This window comes from Gobius niger (genome assembly GCF_951799975.1).
Source record: "Gobius niger genome assembly, chromosome: 12".
Classification (NCBI taxonomy): Eukaryota; Metazoa; Chordata; class Actinopteri; order Gobiiformes; family Gobiidae; genus Gobius; species Gobius niger.
The window spans coordinates 3,888,804-3,913,977 of NC_136863.1; the positions used below are offsets into that span (position 1 = coordinate 3,888,804).

At 42.3% G+C, this 25,174-nt stretch overlaps 1 protein-coding gene across 1 annotated transcript in view; it reads left to right on the forward strand.

Annotated features, from left to right (window-relative positions):
* The window catches only part of LOC306971002 (uncharacterized protein), a 50,581-nt gene extending 42,146 nt beyond the window's left edge, over positions 1 to 8,435 (forward strand). The window contains exons 3-4 of the mRNA XM_079567127.1: positions 4,545 to 4,602; positions 8,205 to 8,435. Of these exons, the coding sequence (XP_079423253.1) occupies positions 4,545 to 4,602; positions 8,205 to 8,220 (74 nt within the window). The 3' untranslated portion in view covers positions 8,221 to 8,435. The remainder of the gene's footprint in view (positions 1 to 4,544; positions 4,603 to 8,204) is intronic.
* The last annotated feature ends 16,739 nt before the right edge of the window (positions 8,436 to 25,174 follow it).

Here is a 25,174-nt window from a genome sequence, read left to right on the forward strand (position 1 = left end):
TCAAAGAAAAAGGAAAATGTGTGGAGGTTTACAGCGAGTTTTCTCCCTTAACTTCTTAGTTTTCATGTCAGAGTATAAAAAAGATCAATCTTACTCTGTACGATGCTTACTTTATGATACAGGAAGTAGCTACAACATCGCTTTCCCTCCCCATTCATTCACAAATATTGACATATTTTACATCCACGTGTCCTGAAGGGTCCCCGAGATGACGCTATAATACAAATATAATTTACATATACAGAAATGACAAAGCATAAGGTTTTCAAGGCGGCCTTGGCTTTTTTACAATGTTACAATGCAAACTCAGTTACTGAAACTTTATCTGCAACTCAGACTGACAGGTTTAGTCTAAATATAAAAGTATCCAAAGTGAAGCCTGTATTTTCTTCTGCTGTTTCTTGAACACAGCCGTCCTCCATCAAAGACAGCGTTCCTCAGACGGAATATTCCATCTCCCTCGTGTGACTCTGTGGACTCGCCGACGCTCCTCCAGGTCTCGCTCCTCGTGCCAATCTGCCAGATCCGTGTCACGCTTGGCCAGATGCCAGGGGCACTTCCTGTTACCCATCATGCTCCGCTCCGTGTCTCTCGCTGACAGCTCCCGTGGAGACGTCGGAGTCAGTGCAGTTTCTCCTGAAAAGACCAGATGAAGTTTGCTCCAACGCTGGTGTTTGTAAATCCAGTAAAACCTGGTCATGACAGGTCAGGAAGTGTCATGATTCTGAAACCTTCAGACGAGTCTCATGAATTCTAATCCCTAATCCTCTATTCGTCCAAAACAAAATGATTAACTCACACCCAGCATGTGGTGTTTTGTAAAGATTTTGATTGAACTAAAGTCTTTTTGAGATATACAACAGAGCGGGAGCGTCTCTGGGTCAAAGACACTTTAAAGACACAGAATCAGTAAATTACAGATTTACATGAATCACATGAGGCGTTAGAATGAGGAAAATAATTAGCTAAGCCGTAATAAAGAAGCGAGTAAATTACTATTATTATCAAATCCCACAGCTGCAGCCGAGGCTGGAGGATAATAGTGGAACTGTAAAACTGATCCAGGGTCAGTCTCTCCTTCTGACAGCAGATATTACACCTACATGAATACGGGCGCTCAGTCTGACTCCAGATCAGAGTGAAAGCAAAGCTCTGCTGAAGGCAAGGCAGGTTTATTTGTAGAGCACAATTCATACACAAGGCAATTCAAAAGTGCTTCACAGTTGAAGAGAACGGATCAAATCAATAAAACATCAACATAAAAGTAATCAATTACAATAATAGGCAAGAGTTCAGATAAAATACTGTCAGTCATATTCACAGGCAAAAAGAACAGTTTTCAGCCTGGATATAAACATGGTCAGAGTTGAGGCCTGTCTCACATCCTCATGAGACTGTTTCAGAGTTTTGCTGCATGAAACTGAAACGCAGCCTCACCGTGTTTAGTCCTGACTCTGGAACCACCAGGAGACCCCTCCCTGAGGTTCTCAGGGCCCGATGGTTCATACGGCTCTAACATGTCAGAGATGGACTTCGGCACTAACAATGAAAAGAGGACAATGCTTTTAACTGACTTTATCTGGCGCTCTGAAATGATCCTACATTTATGTTCTTTTTAAATTATTGATCGTACATGGTACAGGGGTCAGAATGATCCTACAAATACGATAGTTATCGTACGTCTGGCAACCCTGTTTGAAAAATGAACGGATCCACAGACTCGGCTCCCGGTGAAGAGCTGTACTTCCATCACTCCTGGTCCCGTTCGTGAAAGTCTGCCATAAATCCACACATGTCGAAGCCGCCATGTTTATTTTGGTCAGTTCCATGTTTAGGAAAGTGCCTTGTGTGGACAGGCCTTTGGGATGAACGTCGGCTTCATGTCTTCACCGTCTGAAACCGCAGATGGAGCGTTTATATTCGCTCGGACTCCACGTCCCTCATGCTGCGTCCGGCGAGTCGTGGATGACGTGAGCGAGGCCACAGCTGCCTCTGCCCTCGCTCCAGCATCGCTCTCACATCAGAGCCTCTGTGACAGAAACAGCTTATGGAAACACGGCGGCGTCTTATCGGCGCCGCGCACCAGCGGCTTTATGAGCGGGGCAAATACACGGGACAGAAACGCCGGATCATTTTAGCTAAAGCTGAGAAGAAACAGCCACGCGAGCCGCTCAGTTCCATGTGCGAAGGCCAGATATTATTTCAAACCGGGATCCAGAGCGAGTGAGAGGGATTTGTGGCACGAAAACTTCGAAAGGAAACAAAAGAGTCGACTCATCGTAATGGAATCAACATCGCAGTTTGAAGGGCCAGAGTTTGCAAATGGACAGAGTTCTAGGCAGAGAAGTAAATGACCGGCAAAGTGAGTCTCATATATGAGTCTCATATGTGAATCATTGCAGCATTTAACAACCTTAAAACTTAAAACTACTTGGGCCTGATTAATATGATTTTCTTTGCTCCAATACCGATGTAACAATAACAATAACAAATGTACAAAGCTGCTATGTTATGTATTTAAACACTCTTTATGGCAAATTTTGCGTGAAGCTTAAAACTGATGATTGTATCGTTAAAAATCTTGCATCAAAAGTCAATGTGATCTAGACCAAATAATTGATTATGTTTTGTAAATGTACATTGAATTGAACATGGGGTCGGCACTTATAAGCTCATTGCTTCAGCCGACTCCATTTTAAGCATCCACACTGTATGAATTTTGGAAGATAAGATGAGTGTAAAATTGCTCAAATAAATGTGTGCACTTCTGCACTTAAACTAAAAACTAAACTATATGATGACTTTAGTGTTTTACTTGATGTCTTTTTTATCTATTGATCCGATGCCTGAGCCCTTAGAGATGCCAACACTTGAACAAAGGACTAAATGGTGGCTCCATTGTATATACATTTCCAGAACCAGGGGCCTTTGGGAGTTCCAGGGGTTTTCCCGGTGAACCAACGTACTTTGGGGCCGGTCAGACCAGATGTGTGACCAGGCCCACAGTGCAACACCCCGGCCCACACTAGAAACTGCTAAATCTCCTGGTGTTCAGGCTGTTATTATTTCATCCACCAAACCTTTCTGGCACCTTTTAATCTCCTTATTCCGGAAGTTCCCGCCCCCTTCACTCCTGGACTGGAGAAGTCAAGAGGAAATCAGTTTTACTCAAAGCCGTTTTCAGGCCGTGCAGAGAAACGGTGCAGTGTTTGCTTGTTTATAACGATCCATAGACCTCCAGGACCCACAGAACCTCAGACCTCTATTTGGAGACTAATGTTTGCAAAGAGTTGTCATGTTTCTGGTTTCCATTGAAAGGATTTACAATGTTTTTTCCTTTTTGGGACTTCTATTCTAACTCCACACCTCCCTAACTGAATTTTATGAATTAACCCCTTAACTCCCACCTGAACCGAGCACATTTTCTCCAGTTTGGCTTTACCCCAGTCCAAATGCTTCTGGAAAAAAGGTGTGAAAATAGCAACAAAACTGAGACGAAAACAATGATGGAAATGTGACAAAAAAATGACGAAAAAGTGATGAAAAAGTGATGAAAAAGGGGCAAAAATGTCTCAAAAATGTCACAAGAAATGGACAAAAAATGGACGAAAAAATGATAAAAAAAAATTGACCAAAAAATGACCAAAAAAATGACAAAAATTTGACAAAAAAAATGACAAAAATTGGACAAAAAAATGAATACCCAACAAAAAAATGATGGAAAAAAATCTGATAACGTGAGGAAAAATATCCTCTCAGTTCAGGCGGGAGTTAAGAGGTTAATGAACTAAATCAACAGTATGATCATTTGGTTTTGTGAAGTTTATTTGTGTCACAGTCGCAAAAGAGGAACCTCATTAATTGTTTTGGCATTTTACGAATGTTCCAGCAAGACTTAAGTCGTGAGCGCTTATTTTGTAGCTTATATTGTCTTTGTGGAAGGGTTTATTGTTCTGCTCATGGCTTCCACTATTACAATGACAGATCATGTCCCAGAAGTCCTGGCCCGATTGTTTTCTGGAGGCAACAATAACTGGATAGATAGCAGCATTTCAGATCCATTGGCCTCACAGTATTTTTCGTCTCGTTTGGGTCTTACTCAGGTCTTATTCACGTCTTACTCAGGTCTTACTCAGGTCTTATTCAGGTCTTATTCAGGTCTTACTCAGGTCTTACTCAGGTCTTATTCACGTCTTACTCAGGTCTTACTCAGGTCTTATTCAGGTCTTACTCAGGTCTTATTCAGGTCTTACTCAGGTCTTATTCAGGTCTTACTCAGGTCTTATTCAGGTCTTACTCAGGTCTTATTCAGGTCTTACTCAGGTCTTATTCAGGTCTTATTCAGGTCTTATTCAGGTCTTACTCAGGTCTTATTCAGGTCTTATTCAGGTCTTATTCAGGTCTTATTCGGCTCCTCGTGCACATTACCTGTAAGCCCCAGCTCTCCCTCTCCAACCCTCTCCTCGGGGACAGCCTCCCGGAGAAGCTCCATCGATCGCGTGTTATTGATCGTGTTATTGACGGTGAATCTCTGTGTGTTGCAGCTCTGATCTCCGCTGGCTGCTGCACTAACGGCTGCAGGAACACCAAGCTCTGGGACAGGTAAGACTGACCTCCCTCCACAGACACATTAGCATAACTGCAGAGCGCCGACGTCTCTTTGTTCATCCCGTGTCCGAGCAGCCCCGGGGCAGGAGGGGCTTGTGTTTTGCTGCAGAGGGCACAGATCAGACGTTTCAGAGCACATATAGCAGAGAGGGATGATGTTTACCTGCCCGTTTGGACGCGTACGGACAGTGACAGGTTAATGGAGTCCGGATTGATGTGCAGTGAATGTAGCAGTGCTGTACGTTGGCCTGTAGGTGGCCCCGCGCTGACCTGCCTAATGCACTACCCTCAATGTTTGATGAGTCGCAGCGTCTGATCCGCACACGTGCAGCGAAACAAACTCCCACGCTTTACCTCACAGAGCAGATCAGGGAAGCAAAAGACTTCAGTTCAGAGGTCATTCCACGTATAAAACCACACAACAAGGAGCTCAAAGTCGACATATAAAAGGACAAACATATACACATAAAAACTAATAGTGCAACTGTGAGTCCAGAAGATGCTTTGTTTAGAGCAGGCGTCTCGAGGTCATGTCTTGCAGCCCCGAGATGATTTATTATTTATATTGTATGCAGCCCACCGGTAAATTGCATTAAACACGGTAGAACTACATTTACATTACTACATAACACAAGGAATCAACTTTTTTCAACAAAGAAACAAACTAAAAGCAGTGGACTGAGAGAGAGGAGCTTCTGAAACAGGTGGAGACGTCAGAACCTGAGGAGAAACTTTAGTCTTTCAGCTCAACATGTGCTGGATACAGTGAGTTACAGCTCTGCAGCCTGACAAAAAGCACCTTTACCATCTTTACCTTTATGACTTTGCAAACTTAGTGAGGTACAGCAGTAAAGTGAGGAGCCTTTTCTCTCAGAGCAACATTATCATGTGCAAACACATGATCCATAGTTAAACTAAAAATAGAGAATATGGAAATGTATAAAAATCCATCCATCCATTTTCTTCCACTTGTCCATATCCGGGTCATGCGGGCAGCTGTTGGAGCTGCCCAAATCACATTGCACCAGCTCCTTATGGCGCCCCCTGCAGGTGGTGGGTCCACAGAAGGACGGCCTCATGGTTGGTCTCTCATAAGGGGCTTGTGACCCGCTCTTTGTCTGACCCATCACCTAGGACCTGTTTGCCCTGGGAGACCGTACAGGGGCACGAAGCCCCCGACAACAGAACTCCAGGATCATTCGGGCGCTCAAACCCCTCCACCACGTTAAGGTGGCGGCTCCAGGAGGGGATGTATAAAAATACTGCAAATAATGACTTAAACATTGACAGTAAAAAAAAGTATAAGCCCCATCAGGTCACAAAAAGGCCTGAGGTCAAAGACTAAGAATGGAAAATGAACCCAGAACAAAACAAGTTTGCAGCTGAAGCTTTTTGCTCGTGCTCAGTATCAGCTCCAGTCCCTGGTTGGGCCTTTTTTACACTAAATTAAAATGACATTTGTTTTACATTTTGCATTTCTTTCTAAGTAGGCACAGACAGAAACTGGACCTGACTCCTGAAAGATCATCCACTGATGCCTTAACCAATTTACCTGAACCCAAAAACACTAATTTCTGTCATTTCAAATTTAGAAGCTCAGCAAATGTTTGGCCGATTGGAAACCTGTGGAAGCTTAAACATGTGCAGATAGTTAATGTACAGTCTATTTTAAGGTTTATTATAGCAAACAATGAAAAGCTGCTAAATCATAATTGACTTCCTCCGTTGCGGCCCCCGACCAACACTGGGTTTGCATCTTTGGCCCCCCGTCCAGCCCCTGGTTTAGAGTCATCACAGCTTGTGGAGAGAAACGATCAGTGGAACATTTGATCGAGCAGAACCTTTTCCCTGAAGGAAGCTTTTCCAAAACGGCCCCGGCAGCGCGGCCTGAGGCGCCGTTAACCATCTGCAAAGCCCGGTTTAAGAGTCGAGCTTCAGAAGTGGCCTCCTGGAGCGGCAGAACCGTGAACCGCTTTGTTCAGAGAGTCAGACGGAGATTTACCAAACCACACAGTTATATGACACTCTCAATTAAGGAACAGTAGAGGAGAATCTTAGTATTTTAGGTAAAGCTTCATCTGTGGCTCTGGTGTTTAGGGCTGGGTCCATTTTTTTTACTTTATTTGATACCGATATTTGAACTAACTTTGTCTCCATGCTTATACTGAAGTATTTGTCCTAGAACCAGAAAACAAAACAATAATGTGTGGAAGATCATTTACAATATCGGGTTCATCTCCAATGTCAAGAACTATGTTAAATTTGGGGAATAATTTGGGGGAAAAGTTAGGAAAATTGTGTAAAAATATGGAAAGAAATTGGTCAAAAATTCAGCAAAAAAAATGGGGAGGAAAGAGGGAAAATATTAGTGCCAAACCGAGAAAAAATAGGGATAAAAATAAGAATAAAATGTGGACAATGTGTGGAAAAATTGGGAATATTTAGGGGAAAATTGGGAGAAATTGTGGCCAAAAAATTGAAAGAAAATTGGGCAAAAATCTGTGAGAATGTGGGGAAATTGGGAAAATACTAGTCTCTGGGCAAAAAGAAAAAAAATAGGGGGAAAAAAGAGCAGAAACAACTCAATTCCTCTAACCTCTTACCCTCCGCCTTAACCGAGCGCAGTTTCTCCAGTTCGGCTTTACCCAAATCTAACAAGTTCTCACCTGGCGCGTACAGCGTATTGGCCAGAGTAACGCCTCAAAGCCAAGACATACAAAACAGGCCTTTTTCCTCGCATTGCTGCCTCGTTGTTGTCACTTTTTCACATTCTTTTTCATCTCATATTTGCCAGAGTTTGACACATTTTTGTTTATTTTTTTGTCACATTTTTATTTATTTTTTTGTTACATTTTTATTATTTTTTGTCACATTTTATTTATTTTTTTGTCACATTTTTATTTATTTTTTGTCACATTTTTATTTATTTTTTGTCACATTTTCATTTATTTTTTTGTCACATTTTTATTATTTTTTGTCACATTTTCATTATGTTTTGTCACATTTTATTTATTTTTTTGTCACATTTTTATTTATTTTTTTGTCACATTTTTATTTATTTTTTGTCACATTTTCATTATTTTTTTGTCACATTTTTATTATTTTTTGTCACATTTTCATTGTTTTTTGTCACATTTTTTTTTATTTTTTTTATTTTTACACTTTTTCCAATAAGCCTTTACATTTGGGTAAAACCAAACTGGAGAGAAAGTGCTCTGTTCAGGTGGGAGGTAAGAGGTTAATGCTGTCCTTGGACCAACAGCATCAAACTTGGATCTAAAAATATATATATTTTGCTTTCGATGCTTTGATTTTTCTAGACCAGTAGTACCTGAACTTTTTTCCGATACTAGACTCATGTAGCGGTACCCGGGCCTAAAGCCGGGCCGCCGTGAACTAATACATTAATGGGAAACCCTGGTTCAGCAAAAGGGTTCAAGTCTTTTCCCTTATTCCCCTGCAGCGTCTCGCCTGCTACAATATACAAGTTACTGTATCAAGCATGAATATTATTATGTTGTTCTTCCACGACATGAGGATCCGCCGTTATGAGCTTCTCTGCTCTCTGCTGACTGAGGCTTCTGTGTTTGTTCCAGCTTTGATGCCTCCTGACCTCCAGCGCCTCTGAAGAGCGGCTCCTGCGCTGGGTCTGCCGGGACTGGGCTTGATCTGGAGTTTCCCCCAGGGAGGAGAGAGGAGAGACGAGGGGGAGGAGCGGCTGATGGGGGAGAAAGACATGGATGTGATGCAGGAACAGGATCACGGACTGACCTTTAAGACTTTACACCGTCTTAACATTCCAAAGAGTCTGTGAATTTAAAGCTACCGTAGAACATTTACATTGTGCACACCTAGAATTAACTACATTTTAAATGGAGTAATAGTAATGTGTGACCTATGAGGGGAAATCGCTGCGTGAGGTTCGACTTGGTTTATGGTTAAGGAGAAACACTGCAGTCAAAACAATCACTTTTGGATTCACTTTAAACTTGGAAACAAATTCTTCCCAATCTTCACGATATTGTTTTTAAATACAGGTCCTTTTCAAAAAATTAGCATATTGTGATAAAGTTCATTCTTTTCCATAATGTAATGATAAAAATTGAAAAACTTTCATGTATTTTAGATTCATTGCACACCAACTAAAATATTTCAGGTTTTTTATTGTTTTAAAACTGATGATTTTGGCATACAGCTCATGAAAACCCAAAATTCCTATCTAAAAAAAAATAGCATATCATGAAAAAGTTCTCAAAACAAGCTATTAACCTAATCATCTGAATCAACTCATTAACTCGAAACACCTGCAAAAGATTCCTAAGGCTTTTAAAAACTCCCAGCCTGGTTCATTACTCAAAACCGCAATCATGGGTAAGACTGCCGACCTGACCGCTGTCCAGAAGGCCATCATTGACACCCTCAAGCCTAACCCCATAGAGAATCTGTGGGATATTGTGAAGAGAAAGTTGAGAGACCCAACACTCTGGATGAGCTTAAGGCCGCTATCGAAGCATCCTGGGCCTCCAGAACACCTCAGCAGTGCCACAGGCTGATTACCTCCATGCCACGCCGCATTGAAGCAGTTATTTCTGCAAAAGGATTCCCGACCAAGTATTGAGTGCATAACTGAACATAATTATTTGAAGGTTGACTTTTTTTGTATTAAAAACACTTTTCTTTTATTGGTCGGATGAAATATGCTAATTTTTTTAGATAGAAATTTTGGGTTTTCATGAGCTGTATGCCAAGATCATCAGTTTTAAAACAATAAAAGACCAGAAATATTTCAATGAATCTAAAATATATGAAAGTTTAATTTTTATCATTACATTATGGAAAAGAATGAACTTTATCACAATATGCTAATTTTTTTAGAAGGACCTGTATGTCACTGAGCCGCCGTTTCTGCACTTTCCCACACTGCTCCGACAAGGACACAACATTTTCCAGTCTTATTCTTCTTTGAATTTAATTTTAATGTCTTTTTTTACCCGATTTTGATATAAATTTCAGTCAGTCAGTCTTTCCGAGGTGAAGGCAGTTACAGAGACGCGACTAAACCCCATGCAGTCACTGGAAGCAGGTTTGATTTTCAACACATTGAGCCAAAAACGGAAAAACTAGACACTTATACTCCTTATGTGTGATTTTTTGAGCTCTGTGATGAACAGAAGTGAAACAAATGACGATCAAAAACTTGTGAAAGTCACGATCTGGACATTTCATATTTATTATTACGTTTCTTGGGGGCGTGGTGTTACGAGTTGAGATTCTAACGTTTCTCTGAGTTCAGTCAAAATCAGACCAGCCGGTCCAAGGACGACTGAGAATCATCCTGTTAAAGTCTTAAATCCCAGAACCAGGCTGATTAAATGCACACGCCATAAAAAGCGATTGATCTGCGGCAACACGCGTGTTTCAAAACGTGTCAACAATGTTGTCGTTGAAAATGTACTTGAAATGGAAATATTCAGGCATTTGCCTCTTCCCATAACGTTAGTGTCTGTCCTGAGAGGAGGAGAGAGGAGTTAATCAGAAAGGAGAGTGTTTCATAATACACTCATTATCTCCAAATCTAGAATAAAATCTGTGATTTTGATCAATATTAGCCTCTGTTTAGCTTCGATTTCTCAGGAAATGAGGCACGTGGAATTAAACTTTCACCTATGGAGAGCTTAGAGTCTCGTCTTTCAAACGAGCCACATCATGTGTCCATAACTATAACATGGAATTCCATTTGCTCTGATATGTACAAGGTGCGATAATAACATTTATATGGGGAGTAAAAAACATAGTTTGGCAGAGATTTACGAAATTTGGCAAAAAATTCCTTTTAGTGGTTCCAATCTAAAAAGTCAATGTAACCCTTGTCAGATGGAGTTACCAGAACTCCCATTTACTCTAATGTCATTCGTGTCAGGCATTTACAGCGAACCCCTCCCTCGTTCACCTGCAGTGTCTCCCCTCACGATCTAAAAACTGGCACAAAGTTAAGGTTCATAATCTCTTTGTAATACGTTTAAAAAGGCGACTACAGTTCTTTGGAAGTAGCCCTGTTGTTGCTTTGAAACATCTAAACTGGCACTTGGTCTTCAGTATCCGCCGTCCTGTTCCTCATCATCACATCCATGTAGAGGAGCCCAGTCCGTCCCATCATCTCTCTGACACTTGAACCTGCTGCCCCTGCCCTGTCTGCTGCTGCTGCATTCACTCCCCATCGGATTAAACAGTGTTCGGACAAACGCGGTGGATGGACGACCCTGGACCCTGGAGCCAAAACAAGGGAAATGTTTCAAATGTGTTGCCAACTTCAATAGACCTACCTCTTTGGAGCCTGGACCGAGTGGGTTTTTTTGGAGATGAGAGAGGGATTTTCTTTTTTCTTTTTGTTGTTGTTTCTTTTCTGCAAACTGAAGCTTCTACGATGTCATCCGGACCAGCAAATACTGCACAACGTGAGCTGCACAGTTCATTAAGGACAATGGTGTTTTCTACGACAGCCTGGTTTAGTTCTGTCGCCGTTTGCTTCGTTTAGATGGAGCTCGTGTGAGGCTTGATCCGACGATACAAATGATTTAACCCCTTAACTCCCACCTGAACCGAGCACATTTTCTCCAGTTTGGCTTTACCCCAGTCCAAAAGCTTCTGGGAAAAAAGCTGTAAAAATAGCGACAAAACTGAGACGAAAACAATGATGGAAATGTGACAAAAAAAAGTGAGAAAACATTGACAAAAAAGTGACGAAAAATTGATGAAAAAGTAGCAAAAATGTCAAAAGAAATTGACAAAAAATTGATGAAAAATGACAAAAAAAATGTGACAAAAAAATGATAAAAAATTGACGAAAAAATGACACTAATGTGACAAAAAAATGACAAAAATTTGATGAAAAATTGATAAAAAATTGACGAAAAAATGACAAAAATTTGATACAAAATTGATGAAAAATTGATGAAAAATTGGCAAAAATGTCACAAGAAATTGACAAAAAATTGACGAAAAAATTACAAAAAATTTGACAAAAAATTGATAAAAAAAATTGATGAAAAAATGTGACAAAAAATTGATGAAAAAATGATGAAAAAATTACCAAAATGTTACAAAAAATTGAGAAAATATGATAACAATTTGACAAAAAAATTACAAAATATTGACAAAAAATTACAAAAATGCCGAAAAAATTACAAAAATGTGACAAAAATGAGTTGACTACCCAACAAAAAAATTATGGAAAAAAAATGTGATGACATGAGGAAAAAAATCCTTTCGGTTCCGGCGGGAGTTAAGAGGTTAATATACAGACAGAATCTTTGGGAACGGCCATAAAGGATCACGTTTAGGGATGAAACGAAGAGGAAAAAGAACAACTCTTTCACCGACAAATGCTGAATAATTATGGATGTCCAGTCAGGTCCTTATATACTGGGACATCGACTCCGTTCTTATCTTTTTGGCTCTATAAACCATGTGAGCCTCACACTTTTCATGGGACCAAAAGTAAACAACAACTACATTACATCTATTCATTCTACAAGCATAGACTCCTCCCCGTTTACCATAATGACCACGTTCGAAAAGGGAAATCATGGCGGATTTACAGACTCCTCCTCCCCTGCTGTGACGGAGCATGTTCCTCAAAAGGGAATGAGGGCGGGATCTTCACTGTAGACCAGGGGGAGGCAACATCAGGCCCGGGGGCCAAATCCGGCCCTCCAGCACAGAACCTCAGGCCCTCAAGATGATTTTGAGAAACATTATGACACAAATCAGAACGTACTTTAACATTTTTTGGGTTAAATGGGAGAAACACTGTAAATGCACCCAAATAGGTCATATTATGCACAACTCCTGCATTTGTAGAAAGTGCACTGGAAAAATAATAAGAATTTTAAGGAAGTAATGACAGAAACCCTACATGAATTACGAGATTCAATCTACAGTTTGAGTAGATTTGGTCTGGTCTTAGATCAGATAAAGCATCTTACCGCTAATGGAACAAGTCATTATTCTCTCAACTCAGATTATATTGTATCATTTCAAGTGAAAAACAAATCTTTTTAAAAGTAAAAGTTCATTTGTCTGATTTCAAAGTGGGTTTTATGCTCGTTCCATTGACATTAGCATCTGTATCTTTATCTTAGATTAGTCCAAACAGACTCAAATTCAACATAAAGAACCTTTATTCAAGCAATTTTAAGTCATTTATCTCATTTAAGATTTTCCTTTTTCCAGTGTGGTGTTTTACTTTGGCCGAAAACTGGCGGCTTCAGCCCTCGGTCTTTTAAAATGTTAAAAAGTGGCCCTCCGTTAAGAAAACTTGCCTACCCCTGCTGTAAATTGTATTGGTCGTAGCCGCGCCAGTAGCTCTAATGCTAACGGCCTGTCAATCAAAGTCCGGCTCTCATTAGTATACGAGATTTGTAAAATGTTCCTTTAGAAAACCAGGTTTCTTTAACTGTAACTTGATACACATTTTTGTATGGATTTAAATACTGTTTTTACTTTTTGTGAATGGATTTAGTGGGACCCCAGGAAGAATAGCGACAGCATGACTGCGCTAATGGGGATCCTTTCAATAAACAATAAACAATAAACTAACCCAGTGTAATCACAGGAGCAGTATCCAGCTGTAGAAAGTTTAACAAAATTAGGCACCAGGCTTTACACTTATTTAGAACATGTCAAGTGCAGTGGTTTCTAATGGAAAACTAGCTTGTTTTGCCGCCCACATATGGAGGTCCTGTGAAATGTTATTCAAGAGCCAAATCACATGAATCCAATTATACTTTCTGAAGACAAAACTGACTGGGAAATGCCCCAAGAACAAGTAGGAACTGAAGTCATTTGCAGTAGAGGCCTGGCAGAGGATCAGGTGACGTCTATATATGAAATAATCTAGACTATATATTTATGTATAGAAATGTTAAAAAGGAAAAGGTTTGATTCATAGTTGTTACTTTGTCCCATTACTTTTGGTTCCATAAAAAGTGGGAGGCTCACATAAAAACACTTCCTGCACCGTTAACTTGATTTGGATGTAAATAGCCTCGAATTAAAGCTGAGGTTTAAGCACATCTTGGTTGTTTCATTTCAGATCTTTTGTGGTGGTTTATAGAGCCAAAAGATGAGAATTTTGTTGATGTCCCAATATATGAACCTGACTGAGACACTGAGACACAGACAGGAGCCCAAATGTGTACGTATAAATGACGTATTGGTAGAAAATCCATCCCTTATTCAGCGTTTGATGAAGTAGTTGAGGAGCATTCGGCGAAACAGCTGCTCTTCCGTCTTAGCTTTGAACGCCGTGTTCCCAAAGATGGCGTCTGCATCACTGAGACATTTTGTTGCTGATCGTCCTCCGTTCAGGACCTAAACCGGGTTGCGCTAAACAGGATTTACCCTCGTTGTTTTCTCACTAAACGGTGAGAGCTCTAAATAAAAGTAGATCTGCACATTGTAAGGCTTAGCGAAGCAAAGCTGCAGTTTGCCATGTTTGGGCATTTCCAACGCTTCACTTCCTGTTTCCACCAACGCTGTTCGCGCGGGTCCAGGGCTGTGGCTTTTGAATTTATCTACAGCAAAGACTGCGTCGTCGGAGTCAAACTGAAAGTGAAAAAGCCGCTCTCGCTCATTTGTTTTCCATCGATCAGAGTCCTGCGACAAACTGACAGTTCAAAGCACAATAACGCCACAGGATCAGACACGGCGGACTTCACAACAACACGGCTTTTCTAAAGAGAAGGGTTTGGAGACAGGAGCAATCGCCGCATATTTAGATTCATTCGGGAACGAGAGCGATGCACAAATACACAGTGGATAAAGGAGCACAGTCAGGAGTTCAGAAACACAAACATAGGCTCCATTTCGACAGGAGGGGAACAGGACTCCAGAACAGTTTGTTTTAGAGCCACAGCTATAGGAACCAGTTTGCAAATGAGAGCTTGAACAACGTGCTGCCGGGAGAGGCTTGTCGATGCTGCAGTAATATTATATATCTTATAGTCCAGAAAATACGGTACTATATTCCTTTAATCCTTTTTTATACTGGTTTGTCCCTTGAGACTCAAGACAAGAGAGGCCTGTATCAACTTCTTGGGCTTAGCAGCGTTGGCATGTCTTAATTATTTTGTTACAAACGTTTACCCAGACAAAGGCAGGAAGAAATAAAAACAACAAATGCTAGTAGTCGCTGCAGTTCTCATATTCGGTTTAAATTAGCACCTAAGAACAAGGTTAAAATGATTCAAGAGCCTGTAATGTCATGCCATTTGTAATTGGATAATGTTTTTAAACACGGTCCATTGTACGTTTTTGATGAATTGTACTTTTACTTTGGTAAAATAGTTGCAGCTCTACTCCCACTTATACCACAGTCATTTTTACCTAGTATTGAAATCGCTGCCTGCTCCTCTGTACTACATTTTAACTTAAAGAGACTGGATGCAAGTTGGCCATTTTATGCTCACTACTGCCACCTCAGGTCATACGTGTAACTGCAGCTTCTATATTAAGCTCATGAATGACGGCACTTCAGACCTGAAGTAACACCTTCTTGAGCGACAGTGCAGGATTTACTTAGTTGTTAAGTATTTTCCTCCCCCTACATGTTCCAGTAATCAGTGGTGAAGCAAGGGTGCCACGGGGCCCCAAGCAAGAGTGTAGGTAGGGGGCCCTCTGGTGGCCGCTCGGTGTACTGCGCACTGGGAGAGAGGACGTCATTTGGGCAGGAGTGGGTCACCTGACAACTCCCATAATGCAGTTCTCTGCATAGGTTTTCCTCAGAACAGAAGCTGAGGTTCTTTAGGTCATGAAGAGTGTTACAATAAACTGGTTTCACTGTTAGAAATATAATCTGGTGGAGCCGTGAGTAAAAAAAGTCTGTCCACTGGGGAACCATGACTCACTAAAGCAGCAGCAGGAAGGGGATAAACAGCACCAGAGAGCAGTGGTGGAGAGATGATGTCACTGCATCACCAAAATCATCAGGAAGACTGTGTATATGAAGCGTTAACTGCAGGGGCCCCTGACTGTTGGGGCCCCCCTTATGGCAAGCTACGCCTCTGCCAGCAAAATCCTAATGTGTAGAATGAGCTCAGACCTGTTCACCACAACTGTCCCTCAGAAAGGGGTTACTTTGGGTACGAAGTCCCGTCATGCACGAGCTTAATATAGAGACTGCAGTTACATGTATGACCTGAGGTGGCAGTAGTGAGCATAAAATGACCAACTTGCATCTAGTCTCTTTAATCTCTGAACTCCCACCTGAACGGATCCCATTTTCCCCAGTTTGGCTTTACCCTAATCAAAAAGCTTCTTGGGAAAAAAGCAACAAAACAGCCACAAAAAAATAGAAGAAAACAAGGATGTAAACGCGACAAAAATGTGACAAAAACTCAACAAAAATGTGACCGAAATGTGATAAAAACTCAACCAAAAAGTGACAAAAAATCAACAAAAAAGTGACAAAATTTCAACAAAAATGTCACAAAAATTCAACAAAGATGTGACAAAAATGTGACAAAAACGCAACTAAATTGTGACAAAAATTCAACAAAAATGTGACAAAAACTCAACAAAAATATGACACATTTTCAACAAAAATATGACAAAAATGCAACCAAGTGGCTAAAAAAAAAAGTGACAAAAACTCAACAAAAATTTGACAATAACTCAACAATAAAATGACAAAAATGTAAGGAAAAAGATCCGTTTTTTGGGTCTTAGCTTTCAAATGAGGCCTATAGCCAAAGAGGACAGCACGCATTCGGTTTAGACGGGTGTTAAGAGGTTAAGGCAGTGGATTTATAAGTGTTAGACCTTTTTCGATGTTTCCAAACAAGAGAAGCACCAGGAGTCCCAGACCAGAAGCAGCCTTTGCTAATAAACTAGCTTTGTTTTGCTCAATATTAAGTTGCCATTCTCTCAGAATACGACAGGTAAGCACTGACAAATGTGTGCGTATATGCTTTTAGGTTTCTCCCTTATCTAAATCATAACATAGACTGTCTTCCCCCCACCCCCCAAACTGGTCCATCAAGCAAACTGCTCCAGACGCTCAGTCCGGTTCCGCCCCTGTCGAAATGTAACTATATGGGACAAAACCTACTGGAAATGTCCCTAGAACTGGCGTAAAAATGAACATTCTTGTTTTGTTTCTCATGTGGATAATATCACTAGTTCCAGACAATGTGAAAGCCTTTCCACACCTATAAATGATCAAAGTGCTCCATGATTGGTGCCGACAGCCAATATTCTCTGCTGGGATTGGTCAAACAGGGTCATGTCAAGCATCAATGGACCAATCATTTTCATTCAATTCTTCTTCTACTGCCAGCTTAAACCCGCTTCGTCCAATGCGGCTGCTTCACAACTCGACTTTTGCTTTTGATCCGATTCTGCCTTTCTCCCCCGCGAACAGACGCCCCATTTTTACTCCAGATGTCAGACTTCGAAGCACTAAAGGGCTAGAATCAACAATGTGACCAAATTCAAACCAATCCTGCCAATTCTAGACCGATAGCACAAGTCATAATTTGAGTAAAAAGAGGAAAATTTCGCCGCCGCCCGTGAGTCTCTCCGTCAGCGTTGGTGGAAAATCTCGAAGCGGATCTGAAGAGGGAACGGTGGGGGTTTGTACTTTTGGAAGATTTGATACGAGATTCGAAGGAAAGCTTTTGGTGAATTTCCGCTCATTTCAGCTTTTTGTGGACGTCCTGTACCCGGAGTGTTAGTTCTTATACCTGTGTCAGCGTTGGGTCAAATGCGCAGGACGGCGTTCGTTGGTGCGAGTTTGGGTTAAACCTGCTCTTGTTTGGAGTTTGACCCAAGGCCGCCCCGTCGTCCTGTTTGTGGTAGAAGCTCGTCCTGAGTGTTAGCCAGGATCACGTTCTGTCTGTTTCTAAAGCAGAGAACTGTAGAGTCTCTGATTAGTTTTATAAATATACCTATATCTATTTATTCTATTTGACTCCTGCTATTCTATAACTTATTCCAACAAATATATCCAGAGATGTACGTATACTCCAATAAAGTGTCTTTACGAAACACCTGGGACACTGTGGTTCTTTGTTACTCGCCTCAATGAAAAAGGGCAGGAAGTGACCTATTATTCTACTGGCGATGATTAAATGTAAACCAGTAATAGCCTACTTTATTTTATTTTTTTGAAATTTCGCCTGGAAGCCCCAGAGATTCAGAATCTCTTTCTTAACCTCTTAACTCCCGCCTGAACAGAGAGGATCTTTTTCCTCACGTCATCAGATTTTTTTTTGTCATTCAGTTTTTTGTAATTTTTTTGTCACATTTTTAGAATTTTTTGTCACATTTTTAGAATTTTTTGGGTCAATTTTTTTGTCACATTTTTGTAAAAAAAAAAGTGTCCCATTTTTGTCATTATTTGTTGGGTATTCCATTCATTTTTGTAAGTTTTTTTGTAATTCTTTTGTCATTTTTTGTCACATTTTTTGTCATTTTTTCGTCAATTTTTTATCACATTTTTGTCATTTTTTGTCACATTTTTTGTCATTTTTTGGTCATTTTTTGTCACATTTTTGTCATTTTTTGGTCAATTTTTATCACATTTTTGTCACATTTTTGTCATTTTTTTGTCATTTTTTCGTCATTTTTTTAATCAAATTTTTGTCATTTTTTCGTCCATTTTTTGTCAATTTCTTGTCAATTTCTTGTGACATTTTTTGTGACATTTTTGCCACTTTTTCATCAATTTTTCGTCACTTTTTTGTCAATGTTTTCTCACTTTCTCGCTTTTTCTCACCCCCATAAACTGTCTGTCTGTCTGTCGGATTTCTCTCTCTCTACAACGAAAAGGTAACTTCTTAAACATAGGACTAGTTTAAACAATGACAAATTTGTGAAAAAACTGTTTAACATAATGACCCCAATTTGAGCCCTCATGGAGAAACCTTTGCTACTGCCAGACTGGAGGGGTGACATATTTAAAAGGGGGGTCTGCGGGTCCTCCCACAGAGATCCTTCTTAGTTTAATGGTTCAATTTGGTTTATTCTCATTCATTTTAACAGATCCATAAGTACATATTTTTTTACCAGTGTCACCTCGATAAAAATGGCGCAAACCTTGTTCAGAAATGGTTCAGACCTGGTTTAGTCCTGGTTTAGTCTCGGGTGCAAAGTCATCTGATTAAGCCTTACATGTGAGGGAGTCTGCCTTTTCTCCTTATGCCCAGGGGCCCTTCAGCCTGCTGGGCCCCTGGGCTAAGCCCCTGTAAGCCCCTGCATAAATCCGGCCTTGGTCGGGGAAACTGGAGCACTGCCTTGAGTCTCCTCTGAAACGGTGCAGCGGCTCCTGGGTATGTCCCTGCCTCAGAGCGTGGTGTCCTGCACTGGTCAGCTCCTCCACCTCCAACCGGATAACTCCAGTGCATGAAAACATACTCCGTGATCTGTTCCAAGTATTTGAATCCTCCTGCACACAAACTGTTTGCAGTCCGTGTTACAAAACTGGGAGACATGTTGCCTTTCCTTTGTGGATTATCGCCTTTGCTACTACTACTACTACTCCTACTACTACTACTACTACTACTACTACCAGGGCCGTAGCCAGGATGTAAAAAACAGTGAGGTCCGGATAATTCTTTAACTCGGGGGGTCGTCCCCCAGGAATTTTTTAAAGATTCAGATGTAATTTCCTGTATTTTAAGTGATCATAAATACTTTAGTCTCATCCTTGAGCTACTTTCAAAAATGTCTTTTTGTTGCACCGTTTGGGACCAGGAGCCTGAGTGAATGTAGTGAGTGAGTGGATGGTGGTCGGACATGCAGATGGTGCAGACTGGCCTCACTTCCATCAGTCGACCCATGGGCAGTGGGTGCAGCCGTGCACGAGTCACGTACCCCCTACTTTGACATGATGAATATCACAAAACAAAATATCTATTTAACATCTATTTCATCCATTATTACTGTGAAGCAGGTTTTCCAAACAGTTTTGCTCGCCTGAGTGAGAGGCAATAAGAATGTCTTGTCCTAAAGAAACACTAAAATATTAAATGAAAATGTCCGTTTTACATTGTTTTGAAAGCGAGGCTGTTGGTGTGAATGGGTAAAGCGGCTCATTCTGAACATCAGACTCTGGTTTGGACTCTGCGCTCTGGCCCCGCCCCCTCTGCGTCGCCCTCACTGTCAAACTACAAAGGTGAATGCGCTGGTTTAAGCTCTCATTAAAGCGAAGATCATTTACACGCAGGACATTACAATCTTTGCATGAGACAGAAACAAAGTGAGCAGCAGAGGAGGAGGCGATGAGGCACAGACGCTTCTCCTTCTCTCGCTCCTCAGATCAGAATGAGGAAAACTCCTGTTAGAAATGAAGTCACCGTCAGTCTGAGGCGCGCACACTGACTCATCTCTCTTTATGACGGTGAGCAAAGAAATTGCATCTCGATCAAACTTTGGCGCGGCTCATGCTAAAGGCGCTGCTGTTGTAGTGAGGCTGACGCACAGCCGCGCCCCCGCGGAGTTTTACGCACTCGGGTCCAAAGCAGCTCATGAGGTCCGGTTTCAGAGTGGACACGTTTAGGTTCAGAACAAGCTCATCCACGTCTGAACTAGAGGCTCTTCCGCCTGTAGAAGCGCGTGTTTACAACATTCATTTGCGCAGGATTCAATGTGTAAAAAAAAAAATAAAAAAGCTAAAATTTTACCGAGGTCCGGACCTCGGTGACCTCAATGGTAGGTACGGCCATTACTACTACTACTACTACTACTACTACTACTACTACTACTACTACATAATACAAGACACTGCTCCTGATTCCAGACCTGCCTCCTTCACGTCTGCCGTATGTGAATGTCCTGTCGACCCGCTCTGGACCTCATAAATAATGGTTGCTGTTTCCTGGTCAGCCTCGGGGATCGATGCCGCCGCTCTCTCAGACGCGCGGTCGTAATTGAGAGAATAAATAAAGAGTGCATTAGGATACGGCTCGCTGTGGTGGAGATCCACAGCTCAGCGTTTAGTCACCGGAGCGTCGGTTTCACGCCGGTGAGAGTGTCTATGTGGGGGGTTTCTGCGATAAGGGTTTCAAGACTTGGGGGGAAAATATTTACTTGTAGATTTTGCTGACGCCTATTGCACTGGTGACGAGGGTTGGAGAGATAATTTCACAGCATTTTTAAACCCATCGAGAAGCATTAGTGTTTGGAGAAAAAGAAACAAAAAAGAATTACATGCTTTTTAGAATGTTAAGGTCTAAAGAAATGTCTCTCAGCCTTTTTATTTCAGCAAAAGACTGATGTTTTTCTAACGGCTGGAATTGGCAACCCCCTCAAAGCATGTTTCCTATACAAACTACAAAGAATAAAGCAGATTTAAAGCCCTGTTTAAAGCCGTATTCGCATGGGATTAGAATCAGTTTGCAGAATTACCCTTAAAGATTAAATTTGGTGGCAGTTCCTGGGGCAGTTCACGGGGCAGGGTGGCTGGGCGCACCCTTCAAGATCGGGTGAGGAGCTCAGTTACCCGGGGTAGAGTCGCTGCACCTTCACGTGGAGAGGAGCAGCTGAGGTGGCTCGAGCATGTCCTATTGGTAGAAGGCCCCATGAAAGACCCGGGACATGCTGGAGGGACTATACAGCTGCCCGTGGCCCCCAAGCCAGCAGGGGCCCCCAGAGGGCCAACAGATTTGACAGAAACAACCAAGAAAATAAAGTCACTACGACAATTCGGGCGTTCTGCTCTCCCAAAATTCCACCCGATGGGCAGGAGGAGCGATAAAAAAAAAAACATCCGTCGTTGCCTATTTCACTTCCGGTTGATTTAATGTAATGGCGAATATGGCTTACAAGCGACTGTCAGTGCCTGAATTGCGTGAAAGGTTGAAGAGAAAGGGTGTTTCGAGTGTGGGGAAACGAAAGGAGGAATTGTCGTTGCTAGTTGAACGAGCGGATGGTGTTTATGAAGATTTAGAAGAAGATGATAGCGAGCAGAGCGAACGAAAAAGTCTGTGTGTGCGAGTGGAAGACGGTGACAATGTGAATGAAGTTCAGCTGAGAGGGAAGAATGTGATGATGAATGATCTTCAACTATAGCTATACACACCATCTGCACAAGGCGGCACGGTAGCACAGCGGTTAGTGCTTGTGCTTCACAGCTAGAAGGTCCGGGTTCGATTCCCACCTGGACGGGGCCTTTCTGTGTGGAGTTTGCATGTTCTCCCTGTGTCTGCGTAGGTTTCCTCCGGGTACTCCGGTTTCCCCTACCACTAAAAACATGTACAATTGGCCAGGATGTATGAGAGTGTGTATGAGAGTGTGTTTGAGAGTGCGCATGGGGGACGACGGATGAAAATTAGCCTAAGGCTACAATCCGGTGTGGCTTGTTCATTAACTTGCACTGTCCCTACCAAATAAACCATAAATAAATAAATAAATAAAATAAGCATCTCCCTAGTATTTAAGCTCATATCCAGCCCATATGTCCGAATAAAGGACTATTATTTGTGCCAGTGGACGATGGTTATTCCAGGTTAGCCCCGTTAGCTTGTTACAATCGCCTACAGCTCATTGTTGATGAAAAGTCTGCAATAAACCACAAATGCATCAAGCCCGGCTCAGTGTGTGATCATCTCAAAGGCTGCTTTATATAGTTACCGGCTGTATTTACGTTATTATTGCATAACACTTGTTTTCACCGGATCTATGCGCTGCTAAGGAGCTAGTTAGCTCCAGTCCGTAGCTCGGCTAGGTTCGGTGAGGTTCTCACGTTGAAAACACAGACTCGATAAAGTTGTATTGGGCAGAGAGATAATCAGAGGCTGTCAGTGCTTTTTACTATCGTCTCCCAGGGACAGCTCACAGACCCCTGGGGCAACGGTTAGTTATCCGGCCCAGCCTTCGAGGCTCCGAGCCGGGCGGGAGACAGTACAGCGGGGCAGTGCGTGGCTGAGTGTCCGCTGAAGGCAGGCGGGGGGCGGGAGGTACGAGCCCCAAATGTAGGGAGTCGGAACTGTCGAAGTCTGCATCGTAAAATATCAGCTACAGAATTGTATTCCTCTCTTAGCAGAAGATGAAGCCAGCAGAGCGAGCGAAAACGCTCCAGCAGAACCGGAACTTGCGAAGACTATTTGTCACCCATAATGCCCCGCCCATCGGATGATGCTTTGGGAGAGCAGAACGCCCGAATTGGCCATCGCTTATTCCCTGAAAAGGCCCCATGAGCCGAATTCGCCGCTCCCCCACCTGCTTCCCAGAGGAGAAGGAGGGAGAGACGGAGCCAGACACCGAGCAAACCCACGTGTTGGGTAAACAGACAGCGATGCATCTCCTCCAAAATAAAGCAAATAGTTCCTCTGGCAGCAAAAAACAAAAGAAAAAAAGAGGAAGGAGAGCAAGACAGCAGTGAGAGTATTAAGTTACTGTAGCTGTTTGTCTCTGAGCTGAGCTGGCTTCATTGTTTGGCATTCAAATATCATCAAGCCAAACTATGCATACAGAGTAGAACAGTCTGCTACTGCCCCATAGAGACGCCTCCGTTACTGACCCCTCTGCTCTTCAGGAACTGGACCTCTGTCTTTTGACTCATCTTTCCGTGCAGCTGGAGTTAAACCTGTGAGCGACCGCAGCAGAGACACATCTCCACAGTAGGTCTCAGCCCACTGTACGATGACCCTGTATCTTTGCTCTGGCCTCCCTGTTTGTCTGTACTTTGTGTTGCCTCCGCAGGAATCACTCCCACCTCCCTCTTATGGATTTGTCTCAGTTTTATTAAGGTGTGTCACTGTCAGCACTCACGAAAAGCTGCTCAATCTGCATTGCACCACTCTCTCTCTCCCTCTCTCCTCCTCCGGCAGTTCGGTTCGGGACGGGAGCCTGCAGTAGTTTGTTCATTGTGAAGCTAAAGTGACAGAGTTGACCTTTTCAGGAAACATCGTCTGTAGAAAAAAGGGACAGATTAGTGCAGTTCTGTTCAAAAATAATGATCCATCTGTTTTAAGCCTTTACTGTAACTGAAAAGGCACCAGCTCTGGCTCTAATATTGAAAACACAGTCATTTATATCCAGTTACAGCAGCGGCGGCTCCAGACCTTTGACCCAGGAGGGGCTTCGGTCTTCCCTGGGGGGCTCACAAAACATAAACTGCAACTGAGTTTTGTACTCGCTACTGCCATCTCAGGTCTTGAGGTGGCAACTGCAGTCTCGACGTTAAAGAGGGGGTATTAGGCTTTTTTCAGTCCCATAGCACCAGTCTATATCACACTACAACGATGACCAAACCTTCTGTCGGTCTGTCAATGCAGTAAATTAGAATAACTGCCTTGTATAAAATGTCTCTCTCAAAATGGCTGTAGTGAATGTCTTGAAATAGGCCTCTGTCTCTTTAAGAACCTCTGAGCCTTTCCGACACGCCCCCTCCACACGCTGTCTGTGGCATCAGTGGGGAGGGGGTTCTGCTGAGGAGCAGTGGTTGGTTACTCGGCTGGTGACGAAAGCTCGGAGGCGTCTCCAGGAGGTGGGGGCGTTCCTAGGAGGACTCAGGCAAAGCTATCCCTAAAATGGCCGCCATCAGAGTTTTTACAGATTACTCAAAAATACGTGAATGTGCCAAGGCAACACTTCAGCCATGTTTATAATGAGGGAGTGACATATTAACATGATGTAAAGCTTGATAAAGTCAATTTTGCATAATACCCCCCCTTTAAGCTCTGTTATGTCAAAATTGTTTGATAATAAATGTTCTGAGACCCTCGCCTGTTCAATAGCTAACTATGATCATGTAAGTTAAGATAAGTTAAGCCTTTATTGATCTCACAATGGAGAAATTTACATGTCACATACAGCTCTTAGAAACACGCAGGGTTTGCAAATAGGCAGAAAACGTGAGAAAACATACAAAAAATGATTAAATAGTAAAAGAGTGGTGTCTTATGTACAATGACTACCAAGGACTTTGTGGGGACACAAGTATAAACAGTAAATAATCAAGTAAACAGACTCTAAACAAGAATGTTATAGCAGTGCAGGTTTACATCGTAGTGCAAGTGGTTGATAAAGCGCCGCAGGTCAGTGATGTAAATACAGGGGCACATGTTACTTCACAGTCTTGTTATACAGCCTGACAGCAGTGGGGATGAAGGCACGTAGGTTGTGCTTCTCGCACTGAGGGTGTCTCAGTCTTCCACTGAAAGAGCTGCTCAGCTCCTCTACAGTCCCGTGCAGTGGGTGGGAGGTGTTGTCCATGATGGAGGTGAGCTTGGCTAACACCCTCCTGTCCCCCAGGGGGCAGCCCAGGACGGAGCTGGCCCTCCTGACATGTTGGTACCCTTAAAGGAACAGGCCACCGTTTTTCCATACTGAGATACCGTAAATGCTCTAATATAGGCCGGGGCCTTTATTTACTCAAGGGCATGGAGGACCAGGCCTTTTTTGGAACCAGGCCACAATTAGAGACAGGCCTTTATTTCTATTTGAGCAAAACGGACGACCAGAAAAACGAAGAAAAACGAGATTTGTGTCCATTTGAGGGTCACACAACATTTGTTGCTTTCCCTGTTTGTTTACTTCCTGCACGTGAGTTTTCATTTACACG